Below are 23,849 nucleotides of genomic sequence, written 5' to 3'. Positions count from 1 at the left end.
TTCTGATTAGGCGATCAATATGAAATTTTGAAAGGCTTGAAATTGTCACTGTAGATCGAAATGCAGATTTCCATCTCGATCGAATTTGCAGTTTTTAAATTAACACATTTCCAAAGGTCATATCCTGAAAATTTGAAGTTTCTGGCTTCTTCCAGGACAGAATACACCCTAAGGTCGCGGTGCATCTTATATATTTAACAATAATCAGTATAATCAAAATTCACTCACGACTCACGAAATCCAAAGAAGAATATGTTTGACGTGGGCTTCCTTTGGTAAACTCCGACATGTATTGAAAACAACTGATATCCCAATGTGCTTGAAGAGGAGAGTCTTCAATCAGTGTATTTTGCCTGTTCTCACGTATGGAGCTGAGATACTTACTTTAACAAAAAGGAATATCTGCAGAATACAAGTGATGCAAAGGAGAATGGAAAGGTCAATGCTGAAAGTTACCCTCAGAGATAGAATACCTAACCAAACCATAAGAAACCGAACAGGAGTAAGAGACGCAGTTGAAGCTATCATACAGCTCAAGTGGAGCTGGGCTGGACATGTGGCGAGAATGAGTGATGGAAGGTGGACGAAGAGACTTACGGAGTGGAGACCTAGACATGAGGCAAAAAGAAGTAGAGACAGTGGACAGACGATATAAAAAGGGTAGCTGGAAACTGGATTCAGACAGCACAAAACCGAAAAAGTTGGCTATAGTTAAGGAAGGCTTTCGTTCAGCAGTGGACGGGATAAGCTTTATGATGATGATGAGTATAATCAAGTGAATTATCAGAAATAATAAATCAGAATCAAATCAAACATTTATTCCATTTTAATCGATAGAATTGTATTACATACGATCATATACGAAGTTAGCATAGGTCACCTCAACGTTCATTCTGCATTTTTTCCAATGTCATCAGAATTTTCTACATCGGAAGACTCATTCGCATTGGTAAAATTAGCGGTGTTGACATCTGAAGACTCATCTTGTCTCAAAAGAGCCATCAACAAACTATTCGTTCTATCAGCATCCTCATCATTCGGATTTATGACATGGAGCAGATTATCCAGAGACCTAATCCTCTCTATCTCCTTGGAAACGTTCCTCAGATGCCTGCTTCTCGTATCGTTCAGATAATCTATGGCAGCTTCTCTCGATTTCGACGTCATCAACTCTACAGATTCTGAACCAGCAACCTCCTTCAAACCTTCCATTTCTCTTCTGAAGACGTCATCAAAGTTAGACAGTGGTCCTCCTGACAGCTCTGATTCAGTCACGTGTTGCACTATGGGCAACATCTCGCTGTAGTTCATGGAAAAGGGGAGTTCTGTGGCTACCGGCGCTTCTTCTTCTTCTCGCTGTGACTTCTCCATGTTCTTTAGAGGATCCAGCTTATTGCTGAGGTCTGCGTAAAGTTCGATCAAGTAGTCTTCCATTGCGTCGATGCACAACATGACGTCCTTTGGACGTTCGTGCTTCCTGTTATTCAAAGAGTTGAGGAAGCTTAGAGCCCAGTGGATCTGAGCGATACCTAGAAGAAAAAATAATTCACATGTTCTGAAATAGGATATATGTGAGGGATGATTACTTGGATGATAACGAGGAAAAAATGACCAAGATACAGATATAAGAATTAGTGAAAATTAGGCTCTTCCAAACCTCAGGTTTTAACTTTGATACACTCCTCTTTGCAAGTAGCTACACAACCAGTTGTTGAATATCTTGGACAATGCCGATGCTATTACGAAAAAAATCAACCTTCAACATGAAAAGGAAGATTATGTTTATGAAACTTGCATCCTCAATATCATCCAAGTTATCACATTTCTTCCCTTCGTGGCTCCAATTTAATAACAGGCTCTTTACCACTAATTTAATGCAGATGAAGTTGTTACCTAAAGTTTTCTTGGCAGTTGGACAAAACATACACCACACAACAGCAATGGCGTGATCCAGCTGCAAGTAAAACGGGGGGCTCTTAACTTTCAGATGAGATAACATTTTGGGCCATCTGTCTGGTATCCTAAATGTGTACAGGATTGGACTGAAGGGTGCAGCCTCATCTGGAATAACTGGAAGGGCTGTTGCGTAGTTCTGGATATTCTTCTTAGAGTAGGGTGTTGCAGGCAAGCTTGGATATACGTGAATCTTCGATATACTGAAATTAAATTAATGAAGAACGCTTGTAATGAATGTGAATAATAATTCACAATAAGTACAGGCTCATTGAAAGGATATTCAACAAATTCCCGTTTCTATCTCAGTAGAGTGAACGCAAACGAAGTCGTTGTCACCCCTTACATTTATTAGGCATCAATTCCTTCATCCTGGCTTAAGATAAACACCCCAGGGTGGTTGGCACTGTCGATATCCCACGATAAAACAACTAGGTTCCAATTTCAAGAGATTTGTACAGGATGTCAAAGCAATAAAAACTTAGTCGTAAAAACTCTAGGGAGGATTAAATGGCCCAAAACTTAGAACATAAAAATCTGTTTTATTCGGAGGGACCACCAACGGTGCGTTCAAAATGGTTCCTAATTTTAGGCGGTGCTAACGGTACAACCCCACGTCAATAGTACATAACATGGGGTGGAACCAATAATCTAGGTACATAAGGACAATCACTCTGATTGGACAAAAGGAAAAAAGATAGACGCTTAGAAAAATTTGGTAGAAGGAGGGTGACGATTATTCAACTATAAAAACAATAGTTTTCAATTCGGTAGACAGTTAAGAGTTAGAGTTAAAGTTCGGGGTTCGGTTCGAAGGTGGGACCAAAAGGGGAATTCGGTTCTGAGTTAAAGTTCGATTCTAAGTTGAATAAAGTTCAAGTCGGTTTTCGGGAACGGTTTCAGGAAAGGTACAAATAGGGAATTTGTTGAAAGGTTTATTTGAACAGTGATTGTGATATCCAGGGTAAGGATATTTAATTTAATCTTATATATATTGTTGTTTGATTTTTCTCCTTAGAAAAGATTTACCAAATAGTCCAAGATTGTCGAGTGTTTGCCATAGGCTAGTAATGTGCAAATTTTATTGACTGTATTTTCTCATTAATTATTTCAATCAATTATTAAACTTTGTTATTCAAGAATACTTGGTCTCATTCAGTGAAACACCTCCTAGAAAAAGATCAAATATAAGACTTATCCTAGGGCATAAGCCGGACGCACGAAAGGTTCTTTCATAAAAGAGAAATTGTGTTAATTTCAAAATAACTGTACTGGCCGGAACTATAGAAAGCCGCTCTTCTAATAAGTCCCTTTTTTAAACATTAACACCCAACTACAGGCCAGTTTATTACACGCTGAATCATACAGAGAAGGTTGAAGATTTAAATCACGCAGTGTTTTAGTTATTATGACAATTGTTATAATACAACAGTTATCATTGAATAATTGATTGAATAGGGTTTATGGTGAATACAGAGTGTTACAAGATAGAGAAATGGTAGCAATTGAACTGATGGCACACCAAAATGAAGAATCAATCAAAATTGATTAAAATACGGTGTCACTTTATGAAACCTGACAAATAATTGAAAAGCAAAAAGATATCGAATAATGTATTTTCACTGAATGATTGGATATTACTTTACCTTTCATCCATGAAACGGATGTTCTTCTTAGGAGTCGAAGCATAAGCAGGATTGAAAGAACTGTTTACTGGTGTTGATGCCTGCCCAGGTTGAAAAGGATTAGCTGGGGTTGTATTCGGCTGGAATACAATAAACAACTCAATTTACGTATGAACTTGTCAAATTGGAAGTTTCTAGTCCAACTGAAAAATTTCCAGAGTACGAACAGTCCCTAAAAAAAGCAAAAAGACCTTATCTAGAACTACAGACCTATCGCTCCATTATCTATTATTTCAAAGATCATGGAAAACTATCAACATCGAGCTCATGAAGCACTCAGTAATGTGTTTTCCATCATAGGAGATCAGCTGTTGACATGCTAACATCTCACATATATTGCAGCTATCTATTGAAAAATATGGTGAAACCCTAGCCTTGGCACTAGGTATCTCCAGGGTATTCGATCTAGTCTGGCATCAGAGACTCCTTGCCAAGCTTCATTTTTATGGCTTCCCTCGCCACTTTGTTCTCTGCTGACTAGTTTTTTCTCAAGCATCTCTACCCATGTAGTGGTCAATGGAGTTTCATCTGCCTATGATTGCTGATGTTCCGCAAGGGTCAGTTCTGGCTCCAACACCATTTCTACTTATCATCGAAGCTTTGCGGATGATAGCACCTTCCATAGCCTCTTTTCTTTTACGGCTCCAATACCAGCCCGCCAAATCAGAAACGAAGAAGAAAAAAAATATCAACAACATAAATATAGACTGGCAAAAACTCTCAAATGGGGATCCAATAACTTGATAGAGTTCAACGCATGTCCTTTCTCTAGAAAAGCTGATCTAACGGTGCCCATCATAAGCTTGTCAGGAGTAACTATACCATTGAATCATCCATCTCAATGCTTGATATTACTATCAGCAACCTTTTTTGTGAAAGTCACGTGAGATCAATTGCTAAAAGTCATTCCAAAAACTTCGCTTACAAACTGGTCGATCTGGATCTATTTTATAGATTGAATGGGCGTTCAGATTTCAGTCTTCACACCACTCTGAAGTCACTTTGGAGACAACAAAACATCTCTTTTCAAGGACCTGTTCATACAACGAACCTAGAGGCATATAACCTCCAGAAGTTCAAGAAGAATACCAATTCCTACCTTCTTTCGCTCGATTCTCACGTTCTTCTCTGAATATTACTGGATATTTCCTTTCCGTGAGAACAAAAAAAAATTTCAATGGAGGAGGATGCTTTCTAGCTCTTAAATACCAGCTTCCAAAGTTCCTCAACAAGATTAAATTCTTACATAACTAGTAACGTCGCAGTCTACATATTCATATCAAATTTCATCACAATCAGAGTACTAGATATGGAGATCCAGGAAATTTTATATCTACATCTGCTCATCGCAAACCTTATATCCGGAAATTCTGAAATTCCATTCGAACTGAATAAGAATTGTTCAAATCAAGGTTGTTACAAGGTTTTGCGGACACATAGATGGACAAAAAACAAATGTTGTTAAGAATGGTCCGAAATGCATTTTGCGTACGGTAATTCCAAAATCGGAGACTAAAAATATTTTTAACCCAAAAGTAATCACAAGGCTTCATCTATCTTTGGTATGCAAATAAGCAGTAGGGAATGTGTTAATGTGACATATGATCACAGTAAAGAGAATAATTCTAAAAAAGTAAGATTAGAAACTACAATGATACGAGAGCCATTCTATTTTAGTCAGCGTAAATGTATTCTTACATCTGCTTCGCCTTCTGAAATAAAAAAAAATATTAGAAGGTTACATGATGTGTTTAAAATTTTTTGTACCTTCAGCCATTTTGAATGAGTAAATGTATTCTTTTGTACTGGAATTTAATTGAAATTTATTATGAAATTGTCACTTCTGACAGTCTTGTCAAAATTGTAAAACCAAAGATGAGCCATATATTCTTTGAAAATTATGACCAGAGAGTTGCAATATTCAAAAGCTTTCGTGCGATTTTTTTAGAATGCAAGATGCTAATGGCCAGTTGAACCATTTGCCTAAACATTAATTAAGAATTTGAACATTGATTACTTTCTGATTTCTCAAGAAAAATTAGAAAATAATCATTGTTTAAATTTCAATCAATGTTTAGGCAAATGTTGGAACTGGCCAGTAGGTTCAATGGAACATGGTTTTCTGTATCTGACCAAAATATCAAAATTTAACATGCACCGTAGATGCGGCCTAGGGCGATAGTCAATGCAAAACATTGACTCCAACAGTTTGGCCAGGTGTTCTCGAGCCAATATGGAAGGTGCGCCCTCTCTCTGAGGCTTGCAGTGTTTCATCCCGAAATCACTGGTGGAATCATCAGTTTGGCAACACAGTTATCTCTGCTAAATATACCTTCCATCTCCATAGTGGAGCATAGAGAGTGTCATACAGCCCACGATGCCATATCTCGGGCAAGCACAGAGAAACGTTGAGTCTCCTGTCACGAGACCATAAAGGAGAGAATAGAGAAGTTTGAATTTCAACCAATAATAGAATTGCTTCAAAATGTAGAAAAACCAATCAAAACCATGTTATGACTTCAGTAAGCTTATATAGGTCTTGCACCATAAACTAACAATTATTTGCACAAGTTCTTTCATACTCGTGTTATCTTATATTTTTATGATAAGGAGTGGTAGCCACTATCTTGATATTAGACACCTTTGGACTCTTGACTATAGCCTGGCTTGGGTATAATATGGCATATTAACTAATTTAAGAAAGTAATCTCGAAGACCACTTATTTAACAGCCAATATGGTTCTAGAAGGCTATTGCCTAGAACAAGTGAACATAATCAAATACTTGGGATACTGGATAACTAACAGGGTAGACCCAGACATTGAAATAAGATCAAGAATAGAGTATGCTGAACCAACTTTTGACATAATGAAATAACCTCCAAGTAACGCATACTTTTATATGAAACTACGTGATCGGATAGTTAAATGCTATATATACTTTGTTCGTTCACACCACCCAAAAGAGAAAAATTTGCCATAGTTGTCGCCAATCTTCACTAGAAGAGGCATTAAAAGAAGAAATTATTTGGAGTTATAGGTTTACACCAAGAACCCTACTCCCACCAAAGCATTAAACGCTCCAAAACACCAATAAAAAAATTAAAACAACATATTATGAAAAGTTGTGGTATTAAACAAAAGATATACAACATGGCTACAACCCATAATCATTCCTCAGCAGGAGGAGCTTCTTCTTCATTCTCATGCGTCACTTTGGTAGTAGTCCTTTCCGTTTTGTTCATATCAACATCATCCAAAACTCTTCCATGTTCGTCAACGCGTATTGGTTTGTCAGCAAACTGGTCCAAATCATCGTTGTACAGATGTTTCAAGTGGTTCAGTATGCCCCTAGCGTTCGGTGGGACATTACCGAACTCATCTTCGATGCATTTCAGGTACTGTATGGTCCAGTTCAATTGCTCTCTGCTCAATTCATTTGCAGCGTCAGCAGCTAAAAACATAACGGTGCTTATGGTGACTGCCAACATGTCCAAACAGTCACTCAGAGGATCAGGTGCTGCCAAGGAGTCTTCCTCTGCATCTGAATCTTCAAACGACCAGTTACTCTCTTCAAGAGCTGCTGTGAGGCGGTATTCTCTAGATGTAGACTTGTAGAGGTCCAAGGTTACACTGGAAGGGTTTATTGATTAGCGGGTTCTTCGAGATATGTATAGTCTGTTCATATTAACAGTGCTAATTGGCGCTAATAGTGCATTGCAACTTCGTGAATGGTTGGCGAGCAAATATCCCCAGATTGGTGAACACATCAAGCAGTAAAAAAAGTATAGTTCAAGTGCATAAACTAAGTTTGGTCTAAGATACTAGTCTCTACATACATGGATCAAGTTCAAAGGAGAGTACTCTATTTGGGCCCAAATCTCAGCTATTCCTGTAGAACCACTAGGTGTCTGTAAGAGTGCTTCAAAAAACCCAAAACGGAAGCACATACAATATTACTTGTTTTTGTTATAATACCATAAAACATCTCATTAGAGTAAACCAACGGATTCTGCAATATGCTAACATGCTATTGAGTGAAATGAATAAGCTTCAAAGCTCATCGAATTGCGAAAAACGATATCGAGGCAATGCCTGCTGGACTTGAATCCTTCAGTGGCTTTAAAAAACATCACCTAAAGGCAGTAATACGCTCTATTAGTAATGACGTCTCACACCGCCGTTTTAGTTCTTCTGTCAGTGTTCGGAATCCAAACAAACAAATTGTCATTCAAATTAGTACGTTGTCGTTGAAGAAATTGGCTTATTTTGATAAATAAGATTATTTAAGGAACAATTTCACTATTAATTGATAGACAGAAGGCACGAGATTAATGCCAGTAAGTTCGAACTTGAAGTTCAACTAATAAACACGGCTTTTTACAAAATCTGGGGAATGATATAGTATTCAAACTTACTGGTATTAACCTTGTTCCTTCTGTCTATCAGTTAATACCGAAATCGTTCCTCAAATACTCTTATTTATGAAAATAAGCCAATTCCTTCAAAGACACCGTACTAATTTAAATGACAATTTATTTGTTTGGATTCCAAATACTGACAGGAGAACCAAAAATGGCGGTATGTAACGTCACACTAATAGAGCGTATTCACCTTCTGTACCTCATGGGCCTATCGTCAGATGTAATTTACAGTCTTCACAAATAGGACATAACTGATCGCATACTGTGCAGAAGTTCAAAACTGGACAGTCAAATAAGCATTCTTCTGCACAAGATAATTCTAAATCCTGGAGAACTGATAGCCAATATCTCATGGACATTATCAGATTGATTATTTCACTAGACGATCTTCTTCGAAATTTTTCAGCAGGGTTGAGAATAAATGATTAAATTCCTGAATGTTATCTGATGTAATGAAATCTTGGCTGATGTGTTTGGTTTCATGAGAAGAGATTTCAAATTGAGTAAATAATTTCAAAAAAATACATGAAACCTCTCCATTTGACTTGAACTGTTCCCTAAAAATATGGAATCCTTGAGAACCTACTGACATATGCAGGTAATGAAGCTGTTCATATATAAAAGCTTTGGCATAATGTTGACCCCAGTCTCAGAAAAACAGACCCACAGACCAAATAGAGACAGAGCATATTCCGAAAGATCAGTTTGGAGCTCTTAATAATGTTCTCACTGATCAATTCAGTGAGTAAGCTATAACTTACTCGATATCGCTCAATCCAGAGTGGTCTCCACGTTCTATACCATCTCTATCGAGGCTCACTATCAGACCTCCAGGTCTCGGCTTGGTTGAAAATATTTCTGGATTGGTCTTATTCAAAATCGATGGAGTGGCCAGTATCCTCACATTTTTGTCCTTGTTCTGATGAGTCATGGTGTCGTGCAACTTAGAATTTAGTTTTTAAATAACAAATATTTGATTTGACGTTAATTTTGAGGTTGTGGAATTTACTCTATGAATTCCTGCCATCTTGATTGAAAATCTAGGCCCGAATATGACACATCAACATTTTTTTTTTGGTCTGTCATCCATAATCATTCGAACAACAGCAAAATTTTCGGTGTAGTAAAGCAATGCCAAATCCGACTAAGAAGTACTTCAGACGACCAGCTGTCAGAAGGTGTAGGAAGGTGTCATCCAAGACTTTCAAGAAGGTCTCACCAGATCGAGGCTATTACGACACTGCCCCATCCAGAGTAAGAGGAGGTTTGTCGGATTGGTTGGCGAAAGAACAGGAATATACGGGAATGCACCATGGAAGGTCCAAAGGGAGGCAGCAATGTCTGCCTCAGGGTGGTTACCTTTGTGGATCGCGTCCACAAATTGCCCCTCCTCAATACGATCCATCGAGTATGTCGAATTTGAGTGAATGTATGACTGACGATTCTAGATATAGTGCAAGAGGTGAGTTGCAACTTGACTATAAGATGTTAATGAATAGATTTAATTTGGGACTCAGTGATCCATGCCAAATATACAGGGTGTTCTGATTTGTTTCCGAAAAAATGAAACGGGTGATAGATCACATCATTTTAAGCAAAAAAGTTCCTATGAACATGGGTCCGGAACTGCTTCGTTTCCGAGATACAGGGTGTTAAAGTTGAAAAAATAATTCGCGTTTTCTTTAATATCTTTCGACTGATTCCAAATAATTGCATGAAAGTTGGTACATAGGTTTTTGTGAGGTGAGAAATTCAAATTAACTTATGAGTTAACTATAATTATAATTAATGACATCTAAATCTAACATGATTATTCTGGTTATACACTGGCTATACACAATGACAGATTTAAAGTGTGTTAGGTTTAGATGTCATTAATTATAATTATAGTTAACTAAGTTAATAGCTTATCAACAAATACAGAAAAATGATATTGGTTACCAAAGGCCCGAACGAAGCATACAAAGATGAAATCATCTACAGAGAAATAGGATTTTACAGACCTTGGAAGAAAATAAAAAACTCAATATCCGTAAAGCATCCCAACAACTCAATATTTCAGGAAACAGAATATTCAGAACACTTAAAAACAACAATTACATAGCATACCACTTCTACTTATTAGTGGGCAATAGAAATCCGCATGCATTTCGCCTTAGAAATTTTCAAAATGAATTTAAATTAAATATTTGAATAGGAATAATTTCATGAAAGGATTTCGAAGCAGTCAAAACATATTAAAGAAAACGCGAATTATTTTTTCAACTTTAACACCCTGTATCTCGGAAACGAAGCATTTCCCGACCCATGTTCATAGGAACTTTTTTGCTTGAAATGATGTGATCTATCACCCATTTCAGTTTGTCGGAAACAAATCAGAACACCCTGTATCTTTATATATGAGTATGAGTATCTTTATATAAGAGTATGAGTATGAGTATCTTTATATAAGAGTATGAGTATGAGTATGATATGAGTATGGTAATTTTTGGTCAGAAATTATTAAAATATTTTGTAAATATCAAGGCGCATACATGAATACCGAGAAAAATTTTGAAAGACTGCATGATGATTCAGTTAATCGACTCACTATTCGTCGTATTGTAGACACATTTGAAAGTGAATTTTCTTTACATGATACAAGACTACCAGTACTGAGCCGTAATTGGTACCATCGTCCATGAATTCTTCATAAATTTCTTTCGGTATTCACCATAGAGTAATAAACATAGATAGAGGAAGTATACGCAACTTTTACATGTCCCCAACATGGTTAGATTACGTTGTCGGATTGTGATATATTTTCATATCCACAATTTTACTATTTCATTATGAATGTAGATTATATTGAATGAAATATATTTATTTGAGTGATTCCCGATTAAATATGCAAATTTGAATATTTGGAATCCGATATTTTTCCTAATTGTCGAATTTATAATAAGCAGTATATTTATTATTTTCTGTATCTACCTGCTGAAATCTAAGATTTGGCAACTTTTGCTCTCCGAGTGTCATCGGTTTTTAAACGTCGTTTGGCGCGCTTGAAGTTTGTTTTCTCAATTTCTGATATATTTATAGGTATTTATTCCAATATACTTTTAGTAAATATGAAACTTTGATTCACAATGGGACATAAGAAGTGCGTTCTTTGTGGAGAAACTCACGAATTGATTGATATATCGTATCACTGATATGTTTTCATTTCCGCGCACTTCTTGTCAAATTTGATAGTTCATGTCGGGGACAAAATTTGCTTACTGAAAATGACATATCTATGTTTATTAATCTGAGGTATTCACAAATAAGCATTCAAATGTAACAAGACCTATAATAATGTAATAACCTCACTGTAGTAAGCTTATTTTTTTGGAGTGAAAGACGAGAAAGCAGAGAATATCTTTATAAATTTTGCACGTAAAAAGTTCATCAAATGCGCTCTTAGGTTTTGTCTTCCCAAGCTGAAACCTTCTGAGCTCCTTCATGTGAGATAATCGTGACTATTATGACATAAAATCAATGTGTTCTGAGAACAGCCAACATTGGGGATAATTCGAATCTTTTATTGACACTACACTGATATTATTTCGGATATAAGATAACTTAGACTGTATATTATTGTATACTTAAAGTGTACACTTAGATATTTTACAGACAACTATTTATATCAATCAAGAGTTATGGAACCTGCAACTTAAAAAAACATTCAATGCACTAAGCATTTATCTAAAACTAGCAATCAGTAGATACATAATAGCATAATAAAGGGTGTTTTTTTAGAGCTATAGAACTTTAAAATGCAATAAAACAACGATGGATTATTCGATTGGCATGAATTTTATTTATCCGCAAGATAATCTTGTGGCATTACATTTTAATAGTTATTTATAATACAAGTGCAGAAGGCATTGATATTCTTCCACGAGTACAAAATTCAAAAACGAGCCACGAAGTGGCGAGTTTTGGAATGAACGAGTGGTAGAATGAGCCTTCTGTACGAGTATTATACATTATTTTCTCTAATTCATTGCATTTTCATTGAAATTAATGAAATATTTCCATAAATATAATTTAGTGATTTTTGTATTGAAAAATGTTGGTTGGCAGAACTGATTTCTTTAAGGCAAATTGATGAATTGACAGATAAAGCCGTGGCGGAAAGTTCAGAGAACCAACATAGAATAATAAAATATAACCATGAAAACTGTGCGTTACTGATATATTCTCGCACGATTTTGTTCCACAAAATGTGGAAGAATGAACGGAATAACCACAGAATTAGAGAAATATGATTTCTGGCATATGACAGCCACGGCTGGCTCGGATGTAGTCCAATCTGGACGTCCAATTTTCGATGACTTTTTCCAACATTTGTGGCCGTATATCAGCAATAACACGGAGAATGTTGTCTTCCAAATGGTCAAGGGTTTGTGGCTTATCCGCGTAGACCAATGACTTTGCATAGCCCCACAGAAAGTAGTCTAGCGGTGTTAAATCACAAGATCTTGGAGGCCAATTCACAGGTCCAAACGTGAAATTAGTCACCAAACGTGTCTTTCAATAAATCGATTGTGGCACGAGCTGTGTGACATGTTGCGCCATCTTGTTGGAACCACAGCTCCTGGACATCATGGTTGTTCAATTCAGGACTGAAAAAGTTAGTAATCATGGCTCTATACCGATCACCATTGACTGTAACGTTCTGGCCATCATCGTTTTTGAAGAAGTACGGACCAATGATTCCTCCAGCCCATAAAGCGCACCAAACAGTCAGTTTTTCTGGATGTAACGCTGTTTCGACATACACTTGAGGATTAGCTTCACTCCAAATGCGGCAGTTTTGTTTGTTGACGTAGCCATTCAACCAGAAGTGCGCTTCATCGCTAAACAAAATAAAATGGACGTAGTGCGCGATACGTATTCCGCTCAGAACCATTATTTTCGAAATAAAATTGCACTATTTGCAAGCGTTTTTCAGGCGTGAGTCTATTCACGATGATGAATTCATCATCGTGAATAGACTCGCGCCTGAAAAACGCAATTTGGTTTGGCAATTGCCAAACCAAACTGAGAATAAATCACTTGACAGCTGTTAAATCGGTCGCCATCTTGAACTTTAATGCCAACTTAAATTTATATACCTCGAAAAAAAACACCCCATATTTGATGGCTAACAGAAAATTTTTTTTCAATTTCGGAAAAAGTACCTCCTCGTGCGGGGCTCGATCCCGCAACTTCCAAATCACTAGGATGTTGAAAGTTCCAATGAAGTTCAACCTTCTCGATGGCTCATTTGATGAGAGCGCTGGACTAGTGATTCGGAGGTTGCGGGTTCGAGTCCCACTCGAGAAGGTAATTTTTCTGGAATCAATAAAATTGTCTGTTAGCCATCAAATATTTTGCTATTATAATTAATTTCAAACATTAACCAATTTTTGAAATCAGTAGTTACCTCAAAATAAATAATAACGTATTATATGTTCTAAGGCAGATACATATATCGGGTGTCCCAAGGTGAGTGGCCTATTAGATTATTATGGAAACTATTGATGGTAAAGATTTCAAATTTTGTGGATAGATATTTGGCCATGTAAGGAACGTTTTTAAAATAATTTCACATTTCCAGTGTTGCCGGATGTATGACAATTTGGCAACAACTTTGTTATTTTAAAAGGGACATCCAGTATTTCTATTTTTTTTATGATACTCCATAAAATATTAAATCTATTCACTCCTACTTTTCTTCCCTATCTTTAACGGTTTTTGAGTTATTAATTATTTTTCGAAATTTTAGATCAAATTGGCGAATTACGAAAATGACTCTAGTTCGCTCAATATTTGAGATTCAAGTCAGAAATTTTGCAAGTCGTTAGATAATGATCTGATCTGTGTCACTGCTTTTGAATTATGGTTGTCAATAATACAGGACGGACCAAAAAAAATCATCATTTGCCAAGTTACAAAATTGTAAAAAAGTCTATTTTTTCAAATTAGACACCTAGTTTATTTTTCAATTTTTGGAATCAGTACAACACACTCTACAATTTTTCTATTTACGTCCCTATACCTATCTCCACTGGATTCCGAGTTATATGCGTTATATGTGTAAATCTTTCTTGAGCCATTATTTATAGAAAAACCTCGGAACAAAACACCTGTTAGGCAATAATTGTTTATTTTGACATTTATGGATTGAACTGATTCATTGATATATCGATCTATGAACGACATAGAGAAAATAACAATACAAAAGAAATTAACGCTTATTGAATCAATGTGAAATCTAATAAAAGCATATAACTCGGAATCCAGTTGAGATAGGTATAGGGACGTGAATAGAAAAATTGTAGAGTGTGTTGTCCTGATTCCAAAAATTGAAAAATAAACTAGGTGTCAAATTTGAAAAAATAGACTTTTTTACAATTTTGGAACTTGGCAAATGATGATTTTTTTCGGTCCATCCTGTATTATTGACAACCATAATTCAAGAGCAGTTACACAGATCAAATCAATATCTAACGACTTGCAAAATTTCAGACTTAAATCTCAAATATTGAGCGAACTAGAGTCATTTTCGTAATACGCCAATTTGATCTAAAATTTCGAAAAATAATTAATAACTCAAAAACCGTTAAAGATAGGGATGGAAAGGTAAGAGTGAATTGATTCAATATTTTATGGAGTATCATAAAAAAATAGAAATACCGGATGTCCCATTTAAAATAACAAAGTTGTTGCCAAATTGTTGTACATCCGGCAACACTGGAAATGTGAAATTATTTTAAAAATGTACCTCACATGGCCAAATATCTATCCACAAAATTTGAAATCTTTACCATCAATAGTTTCCATAATAATCTAATAGGCCACTCACCTTGGGACACCCGATATAAGTATTCTATATTGGGTAAGAAAATAACTTCATTGCCTTACAGTGACGGCTCGTCAGGGTCGGCAGGGTCGGCCGGGCCGACCCAAAAATTATCGGGAAATAGAAAATAATTCTAGATATTCAATTCATTCAAACTCAATCGGAGTTATCGATTTCGATATCCAAATTCCCTCGGTAATGAATATTTCCACTCAGAACAGGAAAATATAACTTATACCGGCCAATATTTTCTTTCGGGCCCACCTAATATTCGATTTCCAAAGCATCCAACGTTGTTATTCCCTTTCATGAATTGTAACAAACCACAATCGTAAATGGTTACTTTTCGTAACATCACCCCAAACAGGTTATTCCAGAATTGTACGTAACACCGTTACATTAGGTCTGAAATGTAACACAAATGTTACAATTATAGGTACAATTGCAACTCCTGGAATGTCACTGAAAGCATCTCATCACGTTAGGTCGGCCAAGAGCCGATGGCCGAACCAGCGCTACGTAAAGGAAAAAATACTACGAAAAACGCCCAGAATACGACCACTCAGTAGAACGGCACAACTCGATGTTAGGTCGCTTCCCAATACACAGGGTCGGTAGGCCGGTTCTCCTATTGCAGAGCGTCAAGCAGCAACTTTTCACAGTTTATTTCAAATATTTGATAATTAAATGGATGGTTAATTATGAGACATTATGTCCTAATCAGAAAAAAACTTATTTATACCGTTCGATAGTAGCTATTGATTTTCAGATCATGAAAATATAATTAATATATTCAAATGAATGGTTAATTATGGGATATTACGTCTTAATCAGAAAAAAACTTATTTATGCCGTTCGATAGTAGTTAGGTATTGATTTTCTGATCATGAAAATATAATTAATATATTCCTAACTTTGAAAACATCCTGATTTCAAAGGTTCTGTCATTCGCGCCTCGCGGTAAGATCGGCCTGCCGTACCTCAGTAGGGGGGATAATTGCATGCACATGGCTTCGCAGTTCTCCTTCGCACATGCTTCTCCTTGGCAGCTCGCTGCATTCGCCGCCACTTTAGATCAAGATTTTAAAAAATTCATTGACCCTTCCGTGTCTTCCGTGTTTTGTGGTTTGTCAAAAACCATGCAAAATGATTTAATAGATTCAATAACCAAAATTTCGAGGGAGAAAATTCGCGAGGAAATAAATAATTCTGCGTGCTTTTCTTGGGGAATAGACGAGACAACGGATGTTAAATGTTTTTGTCAGATGTCAGTAATTTTCCGCTTCGTTCGAGACGGTAAAATATCCGAACGATTTTGGGGTTTTTTCGATGTTAGTAAAGGTTGAACCGCGAATGATATTTTCAATACCTTGTTGGACAATTTTAAAGATTTCAATTTAGCGACTAAATTAGTAGGTCAAACATATGACGGGGCAGCTGTGATGGCGGGGGAAATTAATGGGTTACAAGCGCGAATAAAAACAATTGCTCCTCAAGCACTATTCACGCACTGTTATGCACATAAATTGAATTTAGTGTTACAAGATTCGACCAAGAAAATCAATGAGTGTCGCGTGTTTTTTTCGAAGCTTTCAGGATTTTCGTCGTTTTTCACTAAATCATGTAAACGCACTAATATTCTAGACGAAATTTGCCAAAAAAGATTACCCTCTAGCTCGGAAACTCGTTGGAATTTCAAATCTCGCGCTGTAAAAACAATATTCGATAAGAGAGAAGAATTTATTGAAGTTTTTGATCATATCAGCGACAATTTGGATGAATGGGAAGATATTACAATACGTGAAGCTACCGGTCTGAAGAAAATGTTGAATGATTTCGAATTTTTGTTCATTCTCCACTCTTTTAATTTGATTTTTACATACACAGATCCCGTTTTTTCTATAATCCAGCATAAGTTATCAGATCTAACTTATTGCAACGCCAGAATCACTTCTTTATTATCGACTCTGAAAAAATTTCGCACAGAAGATGAGTATTACATTCGCTTATATTCAGAAGTAGAAAAACTCCCAGAACTAATGCCACCGAGTGCTTGACGTCGAAAACGTAAAATAGATTCCGAAATTCAGCTCAATGAAACGGCTTTTTTGTGAAATTCTGGATTTAATTATAACTCAAATTGAAATAAGGTTTAAAGACATTTCATCACTTCATTTTTTGGAACTAGTGAATTTTAATATACAGTGAAACCTCCCTTGGCGGACACTCCCCATAAACGGACGCTCCCCACAAACGGAGAAATTCCCTGGAACGGAGAAATTCGGGACAATTTTCTTGTTATACGAATTCTCATAAGCGGACACCTCTATCGGACGGACACGGACACCACAATTTTCCCAGCGGTGCCGAAAAACCTCCCATTAACGGACACGGAATTCTGAAGAGCGGCCAAAAATGAATATGTTGGTACCCACCAGTCAAAGACGATCTTGTAGTATTATTTTAACCCAACCGCGCAAACAGGAACTTCGGGGAACCCCCTTCATTTCGTTCATAATCGTCACAACCCAAATACGTTCTTAGTTTTCAATACACAGTATTACACAGTGCCGCTAGCAGTGAAACGCATGTTATTAGAATCATGGCGCCTAGAAAAAGATTTCTGACGTTGAAAGAGAAAATGGAGCTGATAAATATTGCAGAAAAGGAGAATTCATCAGTGCGCAAGTTAGCAGAAAGGTTAGTCATTCCTTCCGAAGTTATAAGAAGTTCAATTGTTCAAACCAGAAAGTTTAAATTTTGATAAGTTGTGTAATTTTTTCTTGAATCTTTTCAGATTCAACATAGGTAAAACTCAGGCGGCGGCAATTGTGAAACAGAAAGATAGAATTCGCGATATGTGGCAATCTGGTGATAGTCTGCAGCAAAAACTATGTAGATTGAAAAACATTCCAGAAAAAATTGACAGAGATTGTCTAGATTGGTTTTCCCGAGTGCGAAATCAGAACATCCCGGTTTCAGGACCATTGATTAAAGCGAAAGCGAAAGAAATTGCAAGCATGTTGAATTATGATAAATTCAGTGCTTCAAATGGATGGTTGCAAAAATGGAGGACAAGGCATAATATAAGTTTCAAAGCTATATCTGGCGAATCTGCGGATGTTAATGTAGAAAATGTAAATGAATTTCTACAAAATTTGCCATCTCTTCTTTTAGGATATAAACCAGAAGATATTTTCAACGCTGATGAAAGCGGTTTGTACTTTCGGGCACTACCAGATAAAACAATGGCACTCAAAAAAGAAAAATGCGTTGGCGGTAAAATGTCAAAAGAGAGGCTCACTATTTTATTCTGTGCTAACATGACTGGTCAAAAAGAAAAATTATTAGTAATCGGAAAAGCCGCCTGTCCACGCGCACTTAAGAATGTTTCAATCAAAGACCTGCCAGTTACATGGAAATCAAATTCCAAAGCATGGATGACTGGCGTCATAATGAAGGAATGGCTCATAGATATGGACCGAAGAATGAGGTTCCAAAAGAGGAAAATATTGCTATTTCTGGATAATGCTGGTTCACATCCGAAGGATGTGAATCTAACTAATATAAAACTATGTTTCTTACCACCTAACTGCACTTCGGTGTGTCAACCTTTGGACCAAGGCATAATAAAAAATGTTAAATTTTTCTACAGAGACTTGATACTGAAACATGTTCTATCAAAAATGGATAGTGCTTCATCAGCTTCAGAATTATCGAAATCAATAAATATTCTGGAAGCACTGTATTTCATTAAAACAGCTTGGGACAACGTTGCTCAGAGAACTATCCAAAATTGCTTCACTAAAGCGGGATTCAAGAAAAATGGGCCTTCTTCGAATCTCTCTGAAGAGGCATATGACGAAGAAGACTGCGTACCCTTGTCAGTACTAGCCACCTTTTTCAAAAACTGTAAAGCAGTGTGCAACACAGTGGATGATAGAGAATTTATTGATTTAGACGAAGAAATTACTACTGAAGAGCATTCCGATTTTGTCGATAAAAATGGAGAGAAAGATGACGAAGATCGAATTGAACAGGAGAGCAACATAGAAGGTTGCATTATTTCCGAAAGCACCAAAATAAAAACCAATAGCGAAGCACTGAAATTGATTGGCGAATTGAAAATATTTGCCCAAGAAGATTTTGTGGCTTTTCGACTGGTTAAAAATCTGGAGACCCACTTTCAAACACGTCTACTTTCTGAAAGAGAAAAAAAAATGACACAATCCAAGATTACTTTTTTTTTTCTGAATGAAATTCATAATGTACATAAACTGTTTCTGTAACAGCTTCATACTTTGCAATTCATTTTTCTTTAAAAAGTATATACATATTATATTTCAATAAATGCATTTCGTTTTATTTCTCTTTGTATTTATTTTGAACCTTCCCACAAGCGTACACCTCCCACGACCGGACAAAAAAGCTGGAACCAACGGTGTCCGCTCTTGGGAGGTTTCACTGTATCTCTTTGCGGTACAGGAATTCCAGTGAAAATAGAACCCTAGCGGTACAAGAAAATTTTTATTCGAAAAAACGAAGATTCATGGGACATATTGATTCGTTACATCATAATGACAGTAAATCAAGCTTGAAAAAAAATCTGAAGTCAATTGACAAAAAAATAGAGGGTGGTGCAGTTTTTGAACCAGCATACTTATGTGAGTGATTTCATTCGAAAAAAAAATAAAACTGAATTCTGCCTTTTTTTTATTTTTCAAATAACATGTACATAAAATAATTTTCTATGATAAGTTTGAAAGCAGCTCTTATTTTTCCCTAGACACAGGGGAACTTCGCATACACTGCATTGCCAGTTTGTTCTCACATCTGACTTTTTTGTGCTGCAATACGCACATCTTCTGCGGCTTGTCCTCATTGGTTGATGTGTACTTTCTGTTAGTCTCACCGACGATATTTTTTTATGCCCATCATGGCAAATTGTCACTTGTGTTCCATTCATCCTCATCTGAATGAAAGCTCAATTCTACATTGCCATCCTCCTCTTCCAGTAATTCGACCGTATCGTCTTCCAAGTCGCTGTCGTTGTCCGAAACATTATTGGAAGGTATCGAAACACAGTCACCATTCTCAATTCGCTCAATTTCATCGTAAAACTCATCTACTGACATTCCGACCAAATTGAATGAGGGAGGTTCATTCCTTCTATTCATAATGCACTGCAGTACGGTGGTACAATTTTTGAACACCTAAAATTGTGATTCAAAACGCACCAAATCAAGGTACAGAACCAAAAAAAATATACACATACCTTCAATAAGTCCTGTAGACTATATTCCACTAGTTTTCTAAAGTATCTTTCAAAAGAATAACGTTTTCACACTAAAAGAATATCGCGTAAGCCGGCCGCGGCGGAATGATACAAATCATACGCATTTTTCGAATGAACAACCGTTTCCAGTCAAAACAAAATTAGTCATAATACTCTGTATAACCCAATAAACGGTCCGCAATAGTGGTGTACGATTTAAACCCGTGTCCCTTTTAGGTAGAAGACTGAATATATGGTGGTTTCAATTTTACCCCACCATCCTGCACCGTACAAAAAAAGCGTGGTTCAAAATTTGAACCACTGTACTTGAAAGAGATATTTGATATATACGTTCTTAATTTTCCGGAAATACCTTTCAAATCTTTGATCGATAAATACAAAAACTTTTTCGATAAGGATAAACTCAAACGTGAATTACAAATTTTGTACTCGGACAATGCTATCTTCGGCAATTCAAATACGCTGAATGGTATTACGGAATTCATTTTCTCAAATAATATTGTTTCCGATGTTCCTGAATTATATAAGTTATTTTGTATGATTTTGTCCCTGCCACCAACATCCACGTCAGTAGAAAAAAGTTTTTCAGCGCTCAAAAGAATAAAATCTTTCAGTAGGAACACGATGTCTCAAGACCGTTTAAATAACCTGGCACTGATATCAATCGAAAGAGGTTTAGTTAAAGAACTAGCCAGAGGAAACGTTTTTTTCGAGAAAATAATTGATGACTTCGCGACAAAGAAAGATCGTCGAATTGATTTGATCTATAAAAATGAATAAAGGGTACTCAAGCTCATACATTTTTGACCAGAATACATGCGGTCATGTTGCCTTAACATTTCTTCTCAAGTTTTCTACAAACCATTATAAACGATTGTTCCTTCAGGAGGTGGACATTCTGCAGCTATGCAGTCAGCACCCTGCAAACCTGTTCCAGAACGTCTCCCAGCAGGTGGTGGAGCTGTAAGTAAATTCATATTCATTTCGCATAAAGTCAGCTGACATTATAGAACAGCCTGTGGCAGGACATCCGACTGTTATCTGATCAGGTGTCATTTAATGTGTTAATCATTGTCATTATATATTAGGTCAAACCAATATGTCTCAAAATTCTGGTGTGTCCGTTCAATATTAAAAAAATTAGCGACTTTGAAAGGGGCCCACCGTCTTGGATTTTGAAGTGGTTACTGTTACTTGAGTTGATTTCCGCAACGTTTCCTATAGCGCTCACATCAAATTTCGCTGTCACATCTATTGATATTTTGACATTTCATTGAAAAGCGCCTCCTATGGAAAGAAATGGAAGTTTTTCGCAATAATTTCCATGAATATATGGCACTTTCATTGAATAACGGCACTTAGGGTCAGTTTCATAGTAAAGTCTAGTTTTCCGTGAGAAGGCTCCTTCGTAAATGAAACGTGTTTCATAATCCAATTTGGAGGTTAGAAAAAGGGTTGAAGTGTCCTTCCTCATAAAGTCCTTTATGACAAGAAAATGTATTTTTTTTTTGTTCTCGCATACTCTATGACTACAAAACATAACCTTGGTCTTTTGTGTCATTCACTTTCATTTTGTACACAGAATACTTTACCAATATTTCTTCTTTTTTTCGACAAAATTCCAAGTTCTATGGAATATTACCAAATGCAAGCAATAAATTACTAGTTTTCAGAGTAGACAACCCTAGAAAATTAGACATTTGCGAATAACAGAAAGCTTTCTCTAAAAGACGGTCGGATTATATTCATGAAACCGAACTTCTTTCAAGCTCTCTCTTTAGGCGATTTTCTAATGAAGCGGTCTTTACCAAACTGTGCCTTTTCGCATGGATTATAAAACTGGCCCTAATTCTATCTATTCAGTGAACACACATATTTTCAGACATTTTAGTTTAGGTGCATCCTGCTTTTTTGTTGTGACATGTCCCCTAGCAGTTTATCGCACCATGGGTACCAACAGTATAGTTATTTATAATACAAGTGCAGAAGGCATTGATATTCTTCCACGAGTTCAAAATTCAAAAACGAGCCACGAAGTGGCGAGTTTTGGAATGAACGAGTGATAGAATGAGCCTTCTGTACGAGTATTATACATTATTTTCTCTAATTCATTGCATTTTCATTGAAATTAATGAAATATTTCCATAAAGATAATTTAGTGATTTTTGCATTGAAAAATGTTGGTTGGCAGAACTGATTTCTTTAAGGCAAATTGATGAATTGACAGATAAAGCCGTGGCGGAAAGTTCGGAGTACCAACATAGAATAATAAAATATAACCATGAAAACTGTGCGTTTCTGATATATTCTCGCACGATTTTGTTCTACAAGATGTGGAAGAATGAACGGAATAACCACAGAATTAGAGAAAAGACACTACCCTATTCTTTACTTCTTCGATTTACAGGGCGGTAATGAGACCTCAGCGCACAGAGAACTGATGTTCATGATCGATCAGTTGGAGCAGGCGGAACTGGAGAAGATCCAAAGGGACCTGCGACAGTTCCAGACCAGCCGAAGGAGACTCATGTTCAATCTATCCAGCTTGAGCGCCACGTCTTCACCTCCGGCTCGGCTGATGCAGCCAGTGGCGGGTTCGGCAGCAGTGTCTTCCGGATGCCCCCCTATTATGCCCGCACCTTGATCCATGACAAAGTCGAATCGATTGGCATTTGTGAAATTTTCAAAAAGGTTTTTACAGAAGAAAATACACAATTAAAATTGGCATTGTTTGTTATTTTTGTTTAGTGTTTATTACAATAATATAATAACGGTTTGGGCAATTAAAAATTTGCTTGCAGAAATGCTATGAAAATCGCCGTTGAATAGACTTACTCCTGGTTTCTGAAAAACTGATTAAATTTTTGTTCAACTTGTGGGTTGTGGTCCTTATTCTGTGACTACTGTAGTTCACGGCCAAGGATAAATAAGGGAAATAAAAGAAAGGGATAAAAACACTTATTCAATTTATTACCAACCCACTAAAAGAATTTGAAGAAGATGATAATTTATCTAATCGATTCTTAGGGTCGCTTGTCACTTGGGTCGTTGCATTGCAGGTACTTTTTCGACGGTCTCAGGAACAGATGTGAAAAGCTCTTCTTGTTGTCGGTGCAAGTGTTGCACATATGTTGTAGATTTAGTTTCTCATAGTCTGGTCTGAACTCAATTGAATTATTCGCCCTGAAATGCCGAGTTTTATGGGCATTCAGGCTGTTTTCCATTCGACCGTTCGCAACGCCTTTCTACGGATACCTTAGGGCTGTGGCTTTGATAATCCTAAGTTTGTACACCGAATTCTTCAGCTCTCGGAATATTTTCGAAGGAATCGATAGATTCCTTACAAACTAATACGACATTCTAGTTAACATCGATGGCAAATCGATTTGGGTTTCTGAAATGTTGTACACTGTAAAATTAACTAATCTATGTTATCTGGAGCTTTCAACTTGAAAAGGAAAATTAAAATTCGTTTCATAAACCCAAAATGACGCTTGACGTACAATTTACGTGTAACATTTGACCACTGTGTTAACTGGTAAAATGTTCAAAAAAATAACTTAAGCAACCCAAAAATGACGCTTGACCGTAGAATTGACAGCTGTAAAGTTGAATTTTAAG

At 36.5% G+C, this 23,849-nt stretch overlaps 4 protein-coding genes across 4 annotated transcripts; 2 read left to right on the top strand and 2 right to left on the bottom strand.

The window, feature by feature from the left end:
* Positions 1 to 803: 803 nt before the first annotated feature.
* On the bottom strand, positions 804 to 5,502 carry LOC123680330. Its single transcript, XM_045618167.1, has 5 exons — positions 5,406 to 5,502; positions 5,337 to 5,350; positions 3,600 to 3,718; positions 1,894 to 2,156; positions 804 to 1,529 (listed from the first exon to the last, which is right to left on the bottom strand). Exons 1-5 carry the CDS (start codon positions 5,413 to 5,415, stop codon positions 889 to 891), a joined length of 1,047 nt encoding a protein of 348 aa, XP_045474123.1. The 5' UTR covers positions 5,416 to 5,502; the 3' UTR covers positions 804 to 888.
* Positions 5,503 to 6,752: 1,250 nt separating this feature from the next.
* On the bottom strand, positions 6,753 to 9,087 carry LOC123680329. The gene is made up of 2 exons (XM_045618166.1): positions 8,823 to 9,087; positions 6,753 to 7,270 (listed from the first exon to the last, which is right to left on the bottom strand). The coding sequence occupies exons 1-2, from the start codon at positions 8,990 to 8,992 to the stop codon at positions 6,808 to 6,810; spliced, it is 633 nt and encodes a 210-aa protein (XP_045474122.1). The 5' UTR covers positions 8,993 to 9,087; the 3' UTR covers positions 6,753 to 6,807.
* Positions 9,088 to 9,097: 10 nt separating this feature from the next.
* LOC123680328 lies at positions 9,098 to 22,953 on the top strand. Its single transcript, XM_045618165.1, has 3 exons — positions 9,098 to 9,523; positions 21,115 to 21,191; positions 22,636 to 22,953. Exons 1-3 carry the CDS (start codon positions 9,193 to 9,195, stop codon positions 22,870 to 22,872), a joined length of 645 nt encoding a protein of 214 aa, XP_045474121.1. The 5' UTR covers positions 9,098 to 9,192; the 3' UTR covers positions 22,873 to 22,953.
* Positions 17,179 to 19,399, top strand: LOC123680326 (tigger transposable element-derived protein 6-like). Its single transcript, XM_045618164.1, has 2 exons — positions 17,179 to 17,632; positions 17,730 to 19,399. Exons 1-2 carry the CDS (start codon positions 17,535 to 17,537, stop codon positions 19,219 to 19,221), a joined length of 1,590 nt encoding a protein of 529 aa, XP_045474120.1. The 5' UTR covers positions 17,179 to 17,534; the 3' UTR covers positions 19,222 to 19,399.
* Positions 22,954 to 23,849: the final 896 nt, after the last annotated feature.

The sequence above is a fragment of the Harmonia axyridis genome, chromosome 5 (genome assembly GCF_914767665.1).
Source record: "Harmonia axyridis chromosome 5, icHarAxyr1.1, whole genome shotgun sequence".
Classification (NCBI taxonomy): domain Eukaryota; kingdom Metazoa; phylum Arthropoda; class Insecta; order Coleoptera; family Coccinellidae; genus Harmonia; species Harmonia axyridis.
The sequence above is the reverse complement of the archived record's forward strand: the minus strand, read 5'-3'. Positions and strand labels throughout refer to the sequence as shown.